The 20,130-nt window shown below is 33.9% G+C and overlaps 1 protein-coding gene across 5 annotated transcripts in view; it reads left to right on the forward strand.

Moving 5' to 3' along the window:
* LOC120636171 (protein phosphatase 1 regulatory subunit 12A-like) overlaps positions 1–20,130 on the forward strand; it is a 61,898-nt gene that overhangs the window by 17,930 nt on the left and 23,838 nt on the right. For 3 of the 5 annotated variants that reach the window (XM_039907510.1, XM_039907509.1, XM_039907511.1), the window contains exons 2-12: positions 3,162–3,292; positions 5,485–5,603; positions 6,238–6,386; positions 8,506–8,661; positions 9,528–9,717; positions 10,815–10,988; positions 11,882–11,960; positions 14,081–14,248; positions 15,853–15,960; positions 17,938–18,036; positions 18,585–18,801. In XM_039907510.1, the coding sequence (XP_039763444.1) occupies positions 3,162–3,292; positions 5,485–5,603; positions 6,238–6,386; positions 8,506–8,661; positions 9,528–9,717; positions 10,815–10,988; positions 11,882–11,960; positions 14,081–14,248; positions 15,853–15,960; positions 17,938–18,036; positions 18,585–18,801 (1,590 nt within the window). The remainder of the gene's footprint in view (positions 1–3,161; positions 3,293–5,484; positions 5,604–6,237; positions 6,387–8,505; positions 8,662–9,527; positions 9,718–10,814; positions 10,989–11,881; positions 11,961–14,080; positions 14,249–15,852; positions 15,961–17,937; positions 18,037–18,584; positions 18,802–20,130) is intronic. The other 2 variants (XM_039907512.1, XM_039907513.1) reach the window with 2 other exon arrangements.

Consider the following 20,130-nt stretch of genomic DNA (forward strand, 5'->3'; position numbering starts at 1 on the left):
GAAACGACGAACGATTGCTTTGTTTTAGTTATTTAACGATTTAAAATTAATTACGTAATGACCTTAGATATATTTTCTATATTTGTCCTTAACGTCTCGTATTCACGTCAAAGTGAGAAAAGACAGTAACAGATCATGAACATCTGTAACGTTTGGGCTGATGCCAATTTATTGATAGAGTACTATTTAGACATATTGTCGTAAATATAGCAGCTGTGTATCGTAACGAAGGTTCTCTGCTATCCAAAGAGATGCCGTTCTGCTAGGTTTTTTTTATTCCACTACAATTTAGCCCTTGACTACAATCCAACCTGGTACTTAGTGATGATGCCGTCTAAGATGGTAACGGGTTGACCTGTTAGAGGTTGGCAGTTATATTAAGTCCATACCCGTAATCGGTTTTTATGCGACATCGTACCGGAACGCTTAATTTGCTTGGCGGCACGTCTTTGTCAGAAGGGTGGTAACTAGCCACGGCTGAAGCCTCCCACCAGACCAGACCAGATCAGAGAAAATTTAGAAATTATAAATTCCCAAATTGTCCTGCTTGGACTTGAACCCGGGATCTTCCATATAAAACCACAGCGCTCACCACTGAAAACTGGCAGGTCGCCAATAATATATAGTTTACAATGAAAGTTTTACCTAATTAACCTTATTTGCTATATACTCCACGAAAAGCAGATAGTCAGCAATTTACTCTTTACGCGGGTTTCGCTTCGACACCAGAACATCCTTAAGAGATGTTGACTTTTTTATTCATTGTATGCAGTGTAAAGATTGAAGAAATGATAAATCACACCGATTCCTTTACCTTTCGCGGAGTATAACAAATGAAGCTTAATTTCCATTGTAATTAATGGAATTCCGCAACTTGCTACTGTCCAATATAATATTTAGTTTGTATACATTTTAATAATTGTAATATAAATAAATAAATGAATATACTACGAAAATACACACATCGCCATCTAGCCCCAAAATCCCATAGCATGAGATAAGGGCTAGAAGACGTAGAGTTACATATCGTTGAAAATAATTAGATTGTATAAACAATGTATTATACATATATAATTTGACGGCCGTTTGTGTGATGAACATGAATGTTTTTCAGTGTCTGATTGTTTATCTATATATTATAAGTATTTATGTATATTATTCATATAATTATTCATCGGTCATCTTAGTACCCATAACACAAGCTATGCCTACTTTGGGGCTAGATAGCGATGTGCGTATTGTCGTAGTATATTTATTTATTATCTGTACTTGTAATATTGCGTTTTAACCCGATATTTCTCCCATATATATTAAGTTATTGTACGTCTAATCAGCCTGAATCACCAAAAAATAAACAGTTGCGTTTAACAAGTATATTGGTGGTAATTCTGTTTTGCACACGAAACAAATCTCTAATCTAAGCTAAATTTACAAGGGTTAAGGTAGTGCTATCCTTTTTACAATGTTCCATTAAGCGTGGCCCTACTTATAGACCTGTCAGTTTATTTATATTTATGTACAAAGGAATTCATCATGATCATCCGCAGGCTATTAACGTCTTACTGCTTAGCACAGGTGTCGTCACTCATATGAAAATCAGTTTTAGAGCATATTCCCACCACGCTGCTCCAATGACGGCTGGTGGGCGAACACAACAAACAAGCGACAAAAGAATTAGCACCAATTTATTATCTTGAATTATACGATATCTGTAGAGTTAAGCAGTTTAAATGTGTGTACAGAGCGATCGATGTGGTTTTAAGTTTTAATAGTTAAAGAATAGATTGCTTGGGTACATAATTAAGTTGGAACGGACAGTTATAACGATGTTCCGCTATGCGTGGCGATATGAAATATTGTTGTATTAACTAGTGGCTGCCTCTAGACGACACGCACCAGCGACTGTGGCACTGACCCTGTAGTGGTTCCGTACCGTGCACATTGCACCTTTGAAATGCATAACAGCGTATATGTGTAACATGTTCTTGTAATTAACCCAATGAATGTACCCTGTATGGCTTTGTTAATATTATGTTTCATATAGGTACATATATACAGGAAATGTTTTTGCCACAATTTAAACAATAACGAGATAATAAAAGTTACTTTTAATAAAAAATATCATATAATATATACATGTTATAATCTTTAAATACTCTCATAAAAGCTGATGTAGCTGTTTGGATGTTCCCACGTGAAATCGCTTGCCCTGCAAACCCCTTAAACGTTATACACAGATCAATTAATGTTTGAGAATCTTTCAACAAAGTGAAACCTTAAACCCTAATTATTATTTTGTATGATGTATTCAGGATTATTAAATCTTACCCATCGTTTTAATGTTATAATATTTTAAAATTATAGTTGTTTATTTTTCGTAAAATTATCCATGCACCTGTTATTAACTAGTACTTTGCACCCGCTAATTTGGTATTAAATGACGTTTTGAGGAAAAGAAAAGTTAAGCGTTTAGTTTAGCGTAATACCAGCTATCATGTTGTGAGTTTCACACAGCAAAAACGTTTTCGTGTAATAATATGATATTTCTATTTCGTAATCGTGATCGTATTTTGAGATTATATATACGATGAAAATGGTCAAAATGATCTTTGAAACTAGAGAGATTTTAAAACGTCAATCAAGAAAAAATGAATAAAATAATACAGTTTCGTTAATAATACCAATGTTGTTTTGTTTTGTCTTGTTACTGTTATTATGTTACTTGTTAATATTAATTATTATTATATGATAATAGTTATTAATATTTATAAATAAAATAATTTCATGAGGGTATAATAGAGCGTCATCCGTCAACGTGACGACGGCATACGGGTTGCTGCAAAGGTTCGTTAAATATTAAAAAAAAAAAAATTCTTTGTTTAAAAAGTACTTTATGATGAGAAAACCATTAGTTTATTACCAGAGTTTATTTAACAAGAGGCCTAGGTTTTATCAGAGAAAAAAAATACCGTTTTTGGCTTTATATAGAAAACCCTGAGAAACTTTGACTTGAGTAATGTTTATAAGTTGTAAGTTACTTAGTTCATAAGTTATACATTTTTAATACGCCGACAAACGTACAGACGGACAATTAACCATTTCACCAATATGAAATTCCTACTTAGCAAGCTTTGTATATAAAATTATTTCCTTGTTTTCAGGCGTGTATCGATGATAATCTCGAGATGGTCGAGTTTTTGGTGGAGCACGGGGCTGATGTAAACCGCGGAGACAACGAAGGGTGGACACCATTGCATGCCACTGCATCGTGTGGATTTCTCAGTATAGCTAGGTAACATGTTCCTTATTATTGAAAAAAAACGACCCACAAGTGTGCAATACTTTCAACAGCAAATATTGTGAGACGGACATTTTTCACGTCAAAATTGGCACTTTTAGGAAGATAATTATGGCAAAATAAGTATTATATCAAGTATTATATGTTATCGTTTATGTAAACCTAAGTTGTGGAAACTTCATTGGTGTATGTTATATTTAAATACGACATTACTTTTATGTGTAATATTACTGTTTGTTTCCCTTGAAAAGCTAATAAAGAAACAAATAAAGGCTTTGCTCTCTCATTGATTCAAAACGTAAAAATCATGTCACTGGTGGATATTCTTTTGTATACAAATACTCGATATAAACTAAATTTGTATATATAATCGTAGTGCTGTCTTTTTCGCACTTTATACTTTGAAAAAGGATAGCACTATTTTTTTAGACTTGTGAATATAGTTTTAACTTAGCGATTAATGTACTACATAATTGGCATCAAGACTTTCTTACTTATGGTTGTTTTGATAAAGTTATTCTCATTACACGTTCACACACAGTAAGCATTCTTATTAATGTTTAGTTACATGAGACATGTTACATATGCTTAGAATAGTCCTTCTTATCTGTGTAAAAAGAGCCGTTTGTGCGACTCTTATCTTCCTTTAACCTTGCAATGGTGGTGAATTTAATAAGACTAAATTGAATCTTAATGTCTCAGTCTCGAAACCACCGCAGCGACAAATAGCGTCTAATATGCTGGCAGCATTGAGCCTTTGAATATCCAAACTAATTCTTTTGCCAAGGTAACTACTGCCAGCAGCAAGGTAACACCGGTAAAGTCATTAATCCTTTTTGACATTTCTTTAAAAAGCGCTCGATCCGCCGGTCCCTCCTACCCCAATGTCCACCCCGAAAAGCACAATTAATGAAACTGCTGTCTAGCTTGATGATCATTTATTTAATCACTAATTAATGCTCAGTCTTAAAAGTTATGTTCCTAAAAAAACCTTTTTCAAAATTGAAACTAGTTATGAAATTAATAAATAGCTGTTAGTTTATAATGTTGCCGTAGCTTCACTGAGTTGATATCAGGAGTGTATATTACAATTCTTTGAAACACAATTGACTTGAATTTAGACGTAGCTTTCAATAGACTCATTGATAATGAGTAAATGTAAACAAGGTCTGAGTCATCTCATTTGACCCTGTTATGTTAGGGAGATCCTGTGATGTCTATTCATTGTATTTTGTTAATTGTTCGCACTGCTGTGACATATAACAATACTCATGCTGATTATTCATGCTAAGTCATATTAGTTCAATAAAGTATTTCTATCATCATCATCATCATGCTTATTAACGTCACAATGCTGGCTACTACTAACTGTGTGTGTTAATAGTTAAAAAAAAAAAATTTAGACACACGGGAGTAATCCATACTATATTATAAAGAGGAAAGATTTTGTTTGTTTGTACCGAATAATCTCCGAAAAATACTGAATCAATTTCAACCATTTCTAAGCCAAATGAAGTTAAACTATCACGAAGTAACATAGGCTATAATTTATTTTCAAGAAAATTGGACATCCTTAAGAAAATTACAATAATGTGACCCAAAGTTTTTCTTACGGAGCCTAATTACGTGATTATAGAACAAAAAAGCTTTGTGGCTTTCATTAGAATTGCAGTATTCATTATTATTCAAGTAAATAGTTCTATCTATATAGCAGTAAAATACTTTTTAATTCATTTCAATCCAAAACTTAATTTAGAAGTTATCGTGAGTCACAAACCTTATACAAAACATTTTCCTTTTCAGAGATAGCTACACTTTATTAAAAAAAATATTTTTAATAACTATTAACACATAATATCTGTAGAACTACATCTAAATGGAATGCCACACTTCTCCCAAACAAACTGTTTCTAAACAAAAGCTAAGGGGACGAAGTCGCGGGCAACAGCATTATATAACACTCTTTAACGTGCTATTGTCGTCATCAAAATTTCTCATCCCATTTACTGGTCTTATATCATAGACATAAACGAGAAAATGGTAGACATAATTATCAAATGACACTCCTTCGCCACATTGGTGACAAAAAACGTAAAGAAGATAGTATTTAAGCAGTATTGACATTATTATATGTTTGTGATTCCTTCCTAAAAAATGCTAATTGCTGCATAAACATTTGCTTTCAGGTATCTCCTTGAAAACGGTGCAGATGTAGCGGCCGTTAACTATGACGGAGAACTACCTGTAGATATTGCCGAAAATGAGAAAATGAAGGACCTGCTAGAAAAAATTATAAAAGAAAACGGTTAGTTATTTATTCGTTTTAAATTATTTTCTAAGTACCAACATATATATACAATGGTATTTAGCTGCTAGTTTGTTATAAGCTGTATTACCATTATACGAAAGCAGTAACAAAAATCCATAAACACAATAAAATACAGTGAGTGTCAAAAAGTGTTCTTTTAACAATCCTTGTATGTGGCGCGGAACACTTTTCGGATAATTCTTGTGTCTTGAGCAACTAGAAACTATATGTTGTTAATTAAAGATATAATCAACATGAATTAATTTCCATGCAATTGTATTGTGCACGACATTAATCGTAAAACCGAACAGAAACGAACCTGGTGTCCAACCTTTGGCACTAACAAAAAGTGTCTTAGGTTTGTACAGCGCCTTTATTTAAGCCACCTTTTTTTAACGCTGGGAAATGCATTTATGTATCCTTAATGGAAGAGTATGTGAGAATTTCGGCCTGAATATCCACTTTAACCCAGCATGACACCCTAAATTAAAAATACACCCACAACAGGATCGCTGGCCTACCACTGTTGGTAGCCAAGCCACGAAACGATGCCGTATACCGAAGATCATACGTTATACGGTCGATCTAGTCTTCTTAATACATATATTGTATCCATTGTCTACTATTACAGGTATTAATTGTCACAAATCAAGACATGCAGAAGTGGATACTCTATCGCGGGATGCCGAAAACTGGGCGAAGAACGGTTATGTTGAAGTAAGGGATCCGAAGACAGGTGGCACTCCATTGCATGTGGCGGCGGCTAAGGGTTACTACGATGTTAGTATTTCGATTTCCTTTATTTATAATCTTTCTAACAGATCTCACTGCCTTAATTGGCCGGCCTGAAGTTGGCATTCTGAAACCTCCACGGCTGCACCACATACAGTATTGCAATCTGAAGATGGGGTACCAAGATTGAACTCAATGGGGCCTGTACTTGCAAAAGCCGTCATGTTGTCATTTCAGATATTCTACTTATTTTGCAAGTGCATTTCAAATGTCACCATTGAAATATGATGATATGCGCAAGTAAAGTCCATATGCATATAATCATCACTCTAATCTTATTAAAAACCCACTGCTGTGCACAGGTGTCTCATAGGGCTCCTATGGTAGGTTAGGGGTTTTAAGGATTCTTCTCACATCTACTAATAATAATAAAGGTCGACTACAAAAAAATCTTTTACAAAAATATATCCTTATAATTAAACTTTTTTTTGGTTGAATCCCGAAATCTGACCTAGATTGGCCTACGAGGTAAACTTGCTAATAATTCCGCACTCTGTATACTGTATAACATAGAATTTATGTATGCTGTATAACATATAATATATTTATACAGCCTATTCAGTGTATGTATGTTTACTTGATAATTTCCCATCAATATGCGCAATTAAGCGAGAAATTTGACACCATGTAACAGCTCAACTGTTTGTTATCGTTACATGACGCATGCGGTCATGTGATGCTTTTCCCATACATTCACTTGATAATCGTTTCTTGGAATCTTAGTGAAATGATAATAGTTGGAAATTATATTATTCATTATTCTCTTTTCGAAATAGGACCGTTATTCTAAATGTAACAATCTTTCAGTCTCTATCATATCATGTTATGAAGTCAAAAAGTCCTTATTTTAATAGGCATATCACAGGCTTTCATAACTAACTGTTTTCCATTAAATATAAGCTACGAGGTTAAAAGAAGAAGACCAAAAAAATAGCCTCGGCTTTTTTTAACCGCATCAGGACAAACTAATATTAAGTAAGCAATTCATACCCAATACTTTGGATCGTTTATGTAATCTTTTGTCATCCAATCAAAAACCATCGGGCGACACTCTGCATGACCTGTTTCCTGCGAAGTATTGCTCTGTTTATAATGGTTTTCTTTTTACAATCAGCGCATCTTTGGATCAGTCAATTATAAATATAAAAGATAACGTTACAGTGTATCGATATTCGAAACCAACTTAGACGCGTACAGATTTCATGCTAAGTGACGTAGATACAGCTCTGTAGATAAAAGCCATTTGCTTGCGAAATATTTACACACAGCACAAGTAGTTTGCTTACGCGCGGTCCTAAGAACCATACAAAGCAACCTCAAAACAGTAGTTTGAAAAGAATCTCGTTGACGTCTAACGCCTGCTTCTCGGTGATATGTCGCAATAGCTATACAGGGGCTTGTCTACGATTTGCCGATGAAGTGTAGCAACAAGCTGTGAAGACGTCGACAACAAATCCGCCATGCGGCTACGGCGAGATGTGTAACCTAAAATGTTCACCACCATCTCCGCCGTGCTATGCTATGTGATGAAAAGGGCGACTCTTCGGCATTTTGCTAAATTTCAGACTTATCGTGCATCTGCAATTGGAGCTTTAACTATGTATCCAGCTCGTTTTTCTCTGTGATTAGATACGTAGATATTAGTAGGAGACGAGTGTGAGTTACACTCGTCATTTTCTCGACTTTTAGTCATTTTTAGCAAAATGACTAAAAGTCACCTTTTTCATTTGTCTCGTAGATTTACGCACGCGACTCTATCGCTTCGTAAGCGCATCCATCTGTCCATATATGGGTATATGACAAGACACGGAAAAACCAAAAAAACTTGCGAATTATGGATAGAAACTATCATAAAATACAATTTTATATGCTAATAGCATTATTCTATAGTACTTACGATTTATAATTCTATCCATTCGATTTGTTCCTGGATCTCTTATTAGCTTAAAAAGCAATTTTTGAAATATTTTTCTCGTATTATCCATTTATTGTCCATTTTTTCTTAGCTGAATAAAAAGTTGACAAGTCTCGGGTTTTTCATATAACATAGTTTTGATAGACGTTCTTACGATAAGCATACAAACTTTATATTCCCGTTTCTCCGCAGGTTGCAAAAATCCTTTTGGAGAAATGCAACGTGGAACCCGACTGTGTAGACTACGAGGACTGGACACCACTTCACGCGGCGGCGCTTTGGGGCCAAAAGGACGCTGCTGAATTGTTATTAAAGCATGGTGCAGATCCCAACCTAAAAAACTATTCGGTGAGAAATATCAATTTATTGTATTTTAGCTATATGGCCGCGTATTATCGGTATTTAAATCCCTAGGAAACCGTTTATTTTCCTGGTATATACAGTAGCCTTTGTTAATCTCCGTCTTTTTAACTATCTCTATGCCAAAAATCAAGTTGATTGGTTGCTTAGTTATGGCGGTAAGGAAAGACAAACCAACACACTTTCGCATTTATAATATTGGGAAGGATGTTAACAATATAAAAATGAATATTAAAAAAAAACATTTTAACGCACAGTGACCTATTTTGTATAAAGTAATAAGTAACTACCATGTTTTATGCAAATAACCTTAATTAACCCTCTGACCTTAATAAATGTATGACTCACTCGTTTGAGTATAGCAGGATCGATGGGGTACTTGCCACACAGGCTGAATTTAATTTTATACATGGTGTATCTAATTTATAAAAAAATATTTTTATAAATCTACACCAAATTTATTTTAGGTCTAGATTTGAAATGAATTAAAGGGCATTGAAGATTTTGGCTTACTTACAGTCCGCCATTTTGTTTTTATTTCAAAATCGCATTCACGGATAATTCCTTGGAAAACAGGCAGCTAACACCATTACGCACAAATTATAATCTTAGATAAAAACTCGTAAGGTGTCACATTTCGAAGATATCAGCTTCCAAACTTTTCTTTTAATTCCTTAAAATTATAGTATATATGTACTTACTCTGAAGAAAGAAGACATCCGCGTTTAAAAACATTACCATTATTGTTTAACGACAGCTAGGCGATGGATGTTTCCAACGGTCCATCGCATAGCGTCACTTCTGATAACCGCTTTAACTTCGTGAGGGTCCAAATAATTATTATGAAATTTCAGGGGCAAACCTGTCTGGATCTTGTGGATCCGTCGATATCCGCGTGGTTGGCTGAAGCGTCCCTGAAAGCGCCGCGTCGCATCAACAACAACAACAATAATAATAACAACAAGCGCAAGAGGAGTCCCCCGCAACACGATGTTAAGAGAGTCGAGCTTGAGATCACTGGAAACACTGATAATGTTATTAACGGTTAGTATGGGTGCAAGGATAAAAAGCGGTGATAGCTCAGTGGGTAGGACTTCGAGTTCACTCTCGGGGGACAACATTTGATAGAAACTTTGCGGAATTCCACGATATATCATGAAATTTTCGTAATATTTCATAAGATCTGTTGGGTGTGGAGTTTGAAGAAATTATAACTTACACCATACAGATTCTCCTACTTTTCGCGGAGTAAAGCAAATTAAGCCTAATTTTCATAATATACTTGTTTCAACGGTGAAGGAAAACATCGTGAGGAAACCTGCATGGCCGAGAGTTCTCCTAAAAAAACCAGTGCAAGTCTTAACGTAATTCATCATCAAGGTACTTTTGGTCAAATACTTATTTGATGGTCGATTGGCGCATTAGGCAGCGATCTTGCTTTCTGAGTCCCGGGCTGTGGGTTCGAGTCCTACAACTGGAAAATGTTTGCGTGACGAACATGAATGTTTTTCGGAGTCTGGATTTTTATCTGTGTTAAAAGTATTTATGTATATTATTCTTAACATTTTTCTACAGTTATCTTAGTACTTATAACACAAGCTTCGCTTACTTTGGTCCAAGATGGCGACATGTGTATTTTTAAATGATATATATACCTACCTATTAGAACAAGATAGATAGGAAAAAAAAATTCAATACAAGAAAACAAAGACAGTAGAAATTGTTAGAGACTTAGGGTGCAAAGGCGGCCTTGTTCTTAATATTACGTGTACAGCGTTCCCATAGTGTCTGCTATTCGACCGAAGAATTCGTTATGAAACGTACTATTTTGTGTTTTGGTTTTTTTAACTAGAAGGTTTTGTATCTAAGGTTTGGGTTATAAGTTATAACCTAGTATAGGTAGGAATAAAGCATTTTTTGTATCCCCCGAAGGCTCAGGGAATATGAGAAGTTTACCCCCGATATCATTACACTTATAATAATGGAATATTATTTTCACTTGTAAGTCAATGGTCGAAGAGTTGGTAAAGCTGTGGAAGATGTTAAAATTGTATCCTTTACCCCGGAGAGAATAATGTATGCTGCCCATGAAATAAGTATAAAGTGTCAGCTTGTGATCATTAGTTATTGCATTGATTCAGATAAGCCGCCGACTGTGCCAGAGATTATCCCCAAGGTCTCGGACGGCAAGCCGCCGAAAGGCCGCGCGCCGTCGCCCGATTCGATAGAGCCGACAGCAGAAAACGAGGCTATGGACGAAGCACCCTCGTGGCGACGTTCGGCCTCCTTCCGTAACAGGCAGCAGGATAATGGACGTGAGTACTGTAGCTTTGTTATTTAAGCTGTTCTTTTGTTCATTACCAGCAGCGCCCCGCGGTCGCCGTAAATTTATTAAAGCTTTATGGAAATTACGAAGAAACGAGACTGCAAAGTTGACACACCAGCATGGGGTGTCAACATTGTACAACAAACCCATGCGGGTTTGTGGTACAGGTAATGAACTCCGCTTTCTTGTTATGGTTACGATCAGGTATTAGTTATTATGAACGGGATTAGCGGCTTTTAATAAAATGTAGTCTAAGTGCTAATTCATCTATCTCTTGAAAAGGAGAATGGTTAAAATACATGTATTTTTAACCCCCTGCAATAGTGGTAGACCACGTTAGTAAGTTTCATGATATAATCTTGTAAAGTTAGGTGCAGTGGTAGAACACGGCAAAACTAAAAAAGAAGGAAATAGTAAGTCTGAATATGTATAAGAAATAATATAATGATAATAATTTAAAGTATGTATAATGTATATGATATATTAATTGTACCAGTATGTTTAGAATAGTTATTGTTCTATTGTGTTTGAATATCATTTGGAAGAATAAGTATATAATATTGGTACTTTATCACTCTTCATTATTTATTATATATATATCCTTGTAATTTTTTTAAACAAGCGTCATAAAAAATTCGAATTCATGTAGAGTAGCATCTAAATGATGCTTCGTTAAGATTTAAATTATTTTAGTTTATTTTTTGCTGTCGCCTTTCAGGGTAAATCATAATTATTATGACGTGAAGCACTTAAAAACACCCAAAATCATTATATATATATGCATTCATACTGGTATTTTGTATCCTATATACTTTAAGAAGGTATTTTGTACATAGAGACGTTAGTATAAACTTTCCTCAATATTTGTCCACTGTGTTCCAGGTGAAAACAAACCGGCTAACAACAATTTGGACAGTGATACGATACTCAGGAGAACGCACAGCTTTGAAAATGACAAGACGTAAGTTTCCAAGATACTATTGGCTCACATCGGGTTTAACAGTATTTTGGCATGCAGTTCTCAGATGTACTAAAAGATCATTTCCATCAAAATCATATTGCATCGCATTTGTTTAGTGCAGGCGACGCTTTGTTACATAAAAAAATATGTTATTTTTATCTACATGAGAGAGATGCCTCTGTAGGGTTCCGTACCAAAATGTCTAAGAAGAATACTTATAGTGCTCTTTATCCGTCCATCTGTCTTTCATTACTTTATTTCAGTTAATATTAACGCTATCACTTTTGTATTTTCATAATTAACTCCCAGCGTTATATGGGGATGTTTATATTGTTGGGTTACTAGGTCGACGGATATTGTATGATAGAATTTTATTTGCACTTTTTTAAATATGTTTTTAGTCATAGATATCTAGTTAAAGGTAATAAAATAAACAGAATATTAGTTAGAGGTGTATGTAAATATAACAAGTAAAATAAATCAAGCTAACTTTTTTTTAAATCAGCTTACTTTTTTTTAGAACACTGAACTAGTTGTTTTTTGTTTTTGTTGCACTTTAAATTATTTACTTAAAAAAGTATTTAGGTACGCGTTTCTGTTAAAGGTACGGAACCTTCTGTGGGCAATTATGACTTGCACTTGTCCGCTATACAACTGGCGGTTTAAATTTTCACTATTTTCTGTCAAAGCTTAGGCATAAAACGAATTACAATAATGCTAGCTGCAAAACCTACATACCGGAATCAAGTTCGTACAGTAATAAAGTGTTTATTTCAGAAATACAGTGCAAGGAGGCCTTGTCAAACTTTTAGTTAGTCAATTCGACAGCTCACAGAAAAAGGTCGGAAAACGGAAAAATGGCGACAAAGAGTTAGTTAAAATATACAGTGCACATTAGTACTGTTGTAGATGGATTAGAATTTGCGTATAGATTGTCCTGTCCGATAAATGTTGCTTAGGGTGTTCCGAGGATCGTTTGGCGGGATGACGTTTGAAATTACTAAATTAATGAACAAGTATAACAAACGATATACTTATGCATGTGTTGTACGCTGCAAATCTTTCTCCTTTTTCGTGCCTTCGTCGGGTAGTACAATTGCTCTTGTGTGACATTTAGGTTGATTTCAATTGCATTTATTAGGGTTTCGTAGTCTTAACAAGGAATCCTTAGAGTTTCATCCTGTCTAATCCGTATTCCGTACGTTTTTCTGTGGATTTCTGCATTTTAATTCAGAAAGTGAATCATCGTGAAATTATTATTTTAACGAAATATTTAGTGTACGATTTATTTATGTGGTGCATCTCTATGTAAAGAGATAAAATACTCTCAGTAATTTTGTAACAAATTTTATAACTCATTTTGGTGTACGGTAAAAGTTTAATTATTTGACATGACTACGAAATCCTACATTTCATACTAACACACTCTTGTCCACATTTTCTCTCTTTGTTTTTGCAATAATTACGCCAGTTCATACATCCTTTTATTTAAATAATTGGGATGATAAGACGGACTTAATATATTTTAAAATTATTCATATTACATATTTTCTATTAAGCTTAAAGCTTACTTATATCTATAGGTGGAGGGACTTTTTTTGTTACCTACGTTTACTTATCTAACGATGTGGCTTAAAAACCGTGTCTATAATAAAATAAGCTGAAAAAATAAGAAACTAGTTAAGTGCGGTTTGCAATCATCGTTTCCAGCCAGTCAGTCGAGGAATTGTTTTAATATTTCACTGTTTCTGTATATTTAATCCACGGTTATTTCTTGCCAAAAGTCTTAGCATCAAATAAGAATTCTTGCCGGCTTCTCTCTTGCGAACCAGTGGTCACTATAGACGGACTGTCTTGACGTTTCTAAATTTCTTATAAACTAGGCCAACTGAAATAAATGCACTTAGAATATAGAGTACGCTCACTATTAAACTTAAAACTATTAAGTGACTGTTGTGGTCGCGAAATAAAGATATTAAATCATAAAACATACCGCTCATGTGCACGCTAACGTTTATTCGCATTTTATGTTATTCAGTAGGTCACCCCGTCACGCCATCCAAAGTGTGCGATCTGTCTGTACATACATTATGTAGCATGCTTGTGTGTTGTGTAAACAGTTTCTATCAACGATACCGCGACGTGACGGCGCGTATAAAGGCATCATCCTGTCCGTCTATACCGCCGCTGCCGCAGTCAACGTTGGCTTCAATCGAGCTAAGGAAAAAACAAAATCTGGAGGCTACTAACAATGCGACTGAGAATACTAATGAGGATGTTCCGACCAGGTGCTGCGGCGTTCAGGGTCCACATTGGTTTCTGTTTCGATCTGTTGCATCTCTTGATATCCTCTACTATCTATGTGCCCCTAGTATATTTATAAACTTTAGAAAGTGAATCTGTCAAATTTGTATGGACTATTGTTATTTACGGAATTACGCTAACGTTGTTATAACGTTAGTTTGTATGAAAACATACACAAACCTACGGAATGAATTCGACGAAGTAGGGTTAGGGCTACATTACATAAAGCTCACACTCCAGTTTCAGTTGAGCTTTAATTTCAGTCGACATGGTTGTACAATGGCAATCATTTGATGACAATCGTTTAAGCAATTTCAGTATGGAAAATTTTGACCACCTTGTTTTAGCAACAAACTAACTCAGTAGGGGGTGTGTGGTCTACAGAGTTAACAGGATGTGTGGCCGGCACCTTTAATTATTATTTACATTTTGACCTTTGGTGGTTAGGTTACTGAATGTATTAAGGTAAGCTCCATTTCCTTCTATCCCATGTAAGCAAGCAAATATTTCTTCAGCAATGAGATATTAATTGACTATACCTTTCTTTGTTTTTGTTATGTTGGCTTAAACTCATACTCATTTGCTAGATCATCACTCATGACACACAATGTAATTTATTTCACACCAGCTATGCTTCGCGTTTTACCTGCAATAGCTCAGTGTTGTGGTGTCATGTTTTATAACCTAAATTGGTCTCAACGAACGCAAATCGGACTAGTAGTTTCCGTGATTTTTCGCATCCGAACATACAAATAAACGAACTCTGTTGGTTTAATCTTTTATACAATAAAGAAAAACGCAATGTCAGTTTATATTAAAAGGAGTGAAATATAAGCTGATATCGAATTTAAACATTAAAGAACACAACTTTTAATTATTCGAAACAAATTGTAACCAGTAATGGTCTTAAATTATCTTCGAAATTATTCTTATCAGTTAATTTGCAAACAAACACGATGCTAAGTTCTTATGATCCAGACGAGAAACCAATGTGTGTCCACATTTTAACCCATTTTAATGTTTATAACCAACTATTCATTTAACTTATCTTTCTATTAAAACATTCTATAATATATTGTCAATTAAAAAAAACGGCACGGTGTTAGTAGATATGTTTAATGTTACAAAGGATATGTATCATGGCCAAATAGTATTTTGTGTTATGTGCAATATAGTATGGCCTGTTTACAACTACTGGTTTGAGCTTGACATCCAATCTTATCCAATGATTAGTTATAACTTATGATACAATTTAAGGTGGTAACATGCTCACCAGCAGTAACATGGCCTTGGTAGTGCAAAAATTGATTGATGTTAACACTTTGCTCGTAGGAGAGTAACTATATTCTATTTTTCTTTAATGTCTTATAGTCTAAAGATTTGTTTTGAAATATTTAAAATTCGAATTTAAATCTTATATTCGAACATGATATTATGGATATACTGAGAAAGTAAAGAAAATCCATTTAATCATATTAGTGTAATAAAGGATAATAACAGAATTGCACTTTAGTTCTATATAAATGTAGTTAGTAAAATGTTTTTTCAAATTTTAAACTTTTTTTGACATTATGTTTTGTTTATGTAGAATAAACCCGAGTGACAGGAGAGAAAGAGAAGCGAACACGTGGAACGCTCCGTCCAATAATTCTGCCACGGTCTCGCCAGCCAATTCCACTACACAGACAATCAGGAGGTATGTAAATCAACATAACATTAGCATTAAATTATTTATCTATACAAGGTGTAAATCAAATAATTTATTAATTTATTGATATGATTTCTAAGATAACTTTCACCTTCCAAAATTTACATTAAAATTTAATTGAATTTTTAATGAGTGCATTGAATCTTTAATATTTCTCTCTTGTGTAGATATTTTTTGTCATGTTTCGTTCAAACTGTTTAGTATTTTTCCGAAATACGAATAAAATGCATTTCCAAATAGGTGTGCAATACTTTAAGGTATTGATTTGTCTCAAAACTCTTCTTTTGATATGTTGCTTTATTGCAAAAACCAAATGCCCAGAAGATCATTTAAAAAAAATAGAATTCAAACTCCTGTAAACTCAAAATTTATATTTATTTTGTCCATAAAACGAACTCTGTTCTGCTTTATCAGAAAATTAATAATATTTGATTTATATACATAGAGTGCGTAGTGTGACAATTTCTACGTAACTGTTTCTCACTATTGTAACTAGATGGCGATCTTTCGATTCCGTACAAATCACCGTTTCGTAGCTAACTTTCACGCGATCGAATAAGTAGACGTAGGCAGAAAATCTCACACTAGGCGCCCTGGTAATTAGTAAGGACATTATGTCATTTACTGTGAATGGGTTGTAATCGGTTTAGTAAGTAGAAGGGTTTTGATATTATAAAGAGATACTATATTATAAATATATTATAAAATGGTGTTAGATGGTATGCCCAGAAATATAGAGGGCTTGTTGGAAAAGGGGTACCAAACCAATGGGGGTCTAACCATACATCAGTTTTGTTCCAGTGTTAAACTTAACATTAGTTTAACACAAGATGGATTTTCAAATATCAATACTGATGAAGAAGTTTAAAGTTTTCATGATATGTGCAGGGATAACCACAAAATCAGCTGTTTACTTTATGGTCAAATGGGGCAACAGAAAACGGGACAGTATTGAAACAGTCCTTCAAACACACTTTCATACGCACAAACATACAGTGTGGTTTCAACTCATTACAATGAGGTAGATTACCGAAAACTAAGAGGGCGCTGTTTTTTTTTTTACTTGTCTGTTGTCACCAGTTTGGGGTTATGGGTGGTTCCCCAGTAAGTGACCCATTTCCAACTGACCTTATATTTACGTTCAATATAAACAAATAAACAAATATTTCGAGGAATTATTAAGATCGATTACATGTTACAATGGAATTTCATTGCCTAAGATACGCTTGTCGAATTAGTTGTCGAAGTTGTTTTCAAACACAAAATTTTACACGTGTTGTGTATCGAAATGTGTGAAATAACTCTTTGAAATATCGTTATATTTCTTGGGAGTATGAATACGGTTAAACTTTATCACACCCTTTACTACCTTGTGTTTTCTCAAGCAATGATAAAATTCCAGTATATATTACAATAGGTATAAAAAGTTTTATATTCAGAGTTATGAAATTGTATGATATTAGATAAAACCAAGATAACTTAAAGAGTACTTTATTGAATGGTAGTGTTTTAGTAAAGTAGTTAGATTGGGCTACAATCTTGGATTTGTTCTGAAAGTTATATGTCATTAAAATATAATTTGTTATATAATATTAACTAATGAAATTAATATCGAAATTTATTTATTAGAACTTAACTTTGAATTAAGTAGAACTTAAAATTCAATAGTACCTGAACCTAAAACTTAGTACGAAAATGCACCTTTGGATGAGCTGAAAACGATATCGATATACAATATAAGAACCTAATCCTCGTTTAAAAACAATTTTTTTCGAAATTTACATTAATTAATTCATTTTTATTGAGATAAAATAATTTCTAAAAAAACTCACTCGTAAACCAGTGTAAGGTAAAGGATTTCGTAGCAAGGCTTATCCCATCAACCCTATTATTTTAGTTAAGTGTAATTAAGAGCTTATGTCTAATGTGCATAGCGCGTTAATATTATTGTTATGTACATCGCAGCTCCTCGGAGAGCGTAGAGTCGAACAGTAGCAATTCAACACCGAGCTCGGCAACACCTACCAAACTGTCGCCTGGGAACATATTCAAGAATTTCTTCAAGTACCAACGATATTGTAGCTTATTAGTTGTTTATTTGGACACGAGACTGTATATTTTGTGAAGTTAACGTAACTTTTATAATACCTACGGTAGAGCGGTTGGTTTTGTTAATTAATATCAGCTATTCATTATATAAAGCTAGTAGAATGTATTTTGTAAGATAAATGAAACGCTAAAAGAAGCATTACATCTTGAGTTAAACAGGAAAAAAAAAAGCATTGCTGATTGTCTTTATTTTCATTGAGAAAATAAAGACAATCAGCAATGTCTTGTATCCAAATAAAATTATATATTGTGTGGTTTTATTAGATTGAGCGCTTAGTCTTTTGTTAACGGACACTTTATTTGCGGATTTTTAGTGCATTTAATCACGCATGGATGTTATTATATGTAACTACTTAAATTATTTATTGTGTTTGCATGTTTTAGAAGTGTTTTATTCAATCAATTTTTTTTTAACTGCATAATTTGGATTTTATTGTTTCCTTTTGTTACGATTGCTTTTTCGTTTTGTCTGTTGGTTGGTTAACACAAAAGATTGGTTATAGGTCATTTGTACCTCCTGTCCGGGATGAAGAGAGTGAGACGCAGAGGAAGGCGCATGCCAAACGTGTTCGGGAGACGCGGCGATCGACGCAGGGGGTGACTCTTGATGAGATCAAATCAGCTGAGCAATTAGTCAAGAAGAAAGCTGGTAATGGAACGACGGAAACTCCCTTGCCAACCAGCGTGAAGGCAAATGCTACATCCAACATGGATCACTCGGTACGTACTTTTTGTTACGTTAACACAACATTGAGTGATAAATACGTAAACTGCAGCTATTTTAATATACCAATTTTGACACTGCTCACAGTACCTTTTCATTAAATTGGAAAGCTGGTAATATGGATACTTTAGCGGCAGAGTAAATAAGAATTTATCCACATTCTAAAGTTATACTTCTTTAAGCGCTTTATGAAAATACTGCACCGAATGCAAAACCACATTTAAAAGATTTTTGTTATGTTATTAACTTTGTCACTTCCTGATACCGTTGCTAGAGTATAATTTTATGCCCACACAAAGTTTCTTTAGTTTATTAAAATAAGAACAACTGACACCTGTTATAAGTCTGGTATAAAAATGTTTCATTTTATACGTTTTATTTCATTCTTCAGCTGTGTATTAAGTGGTGGATTAAAATAGCTTTGCAGTGGTTACACAAATTGTATGTAATCCCTTTTATAGTGAGAATGGAGTACTTAATATTGGATAAAACAACTGTTGCTTTTTATTGTAAATAATAAACGATTTTGCGGAAAATCCGTTCACTGAAGCGTTTTTAACTCTTTTATCATACTTCTGTTTCATATTCTTCTTTCTCCTTTATAACCCATAAACTTAATTATTTACTTTTGGCAATTACGCCTCGTTCGTTTTTAAATTATATCTCTCCGATCCCGTACTATATTATGATCTTACGACTTTTCAATTTCTATTATTAAGTCCACACCCTTAAACACGACTTTCGAAAATTAAAAATAGACCACTTAAATGAATTCTAAAAAGCATTCTAGATTGTGTGCATTCTAGATTGACGCTACAGAGTGAGTCTCCTTTTGCACAGACAGTAAATGGATACCCAAATTGAGTTTAGCTTTAGTCATTATTTTTTTATACTATGACCTGTTTATTCTATGGTATGGATTTTCGAAGTCATAATACCTTCCCATTAAAAATGGTTTTTCCAATTTATTATTAGAAAAGTGAATAGAAGTGATCGGGGTTTTCGCAAATAAGTGTATATAGTTCGTGATGATCCTGTGATGACAAAATTGTTTTTATTTTAGTATCTTACCATTATTTGAACTGCACTTTTGCAAATCAATTTGCAAAACAATCAATATTAGTTACGTATTATTTACGTTTCAGTATTCCGAAAATTATTTCCGTGTAGAAAAATAAGGAGGGTTGTTTGATTTGTGTTAAGTGGTATACGTGACACTTGTAAATATATATTATGTTTATGATTTTGTTCGAGTAATTGTTTTATGTGGTTAACTTTACCGACATTTAGAATAGTATTAATAAAATGACTCCCATACATTTATT

Source organism: Pararge aegeria, chromosome Z (assembly GCF_905163445.1).
Source record: "Pararge aegeria chromosome Z, ilParAegt1.1, whole genome shotgun sequence".
NCBI lineage: Eukaryota > Metazoa > Arthropoda > Insecta > Lepidoptera > Nymphalidae > Pararge > Pararge aegeria.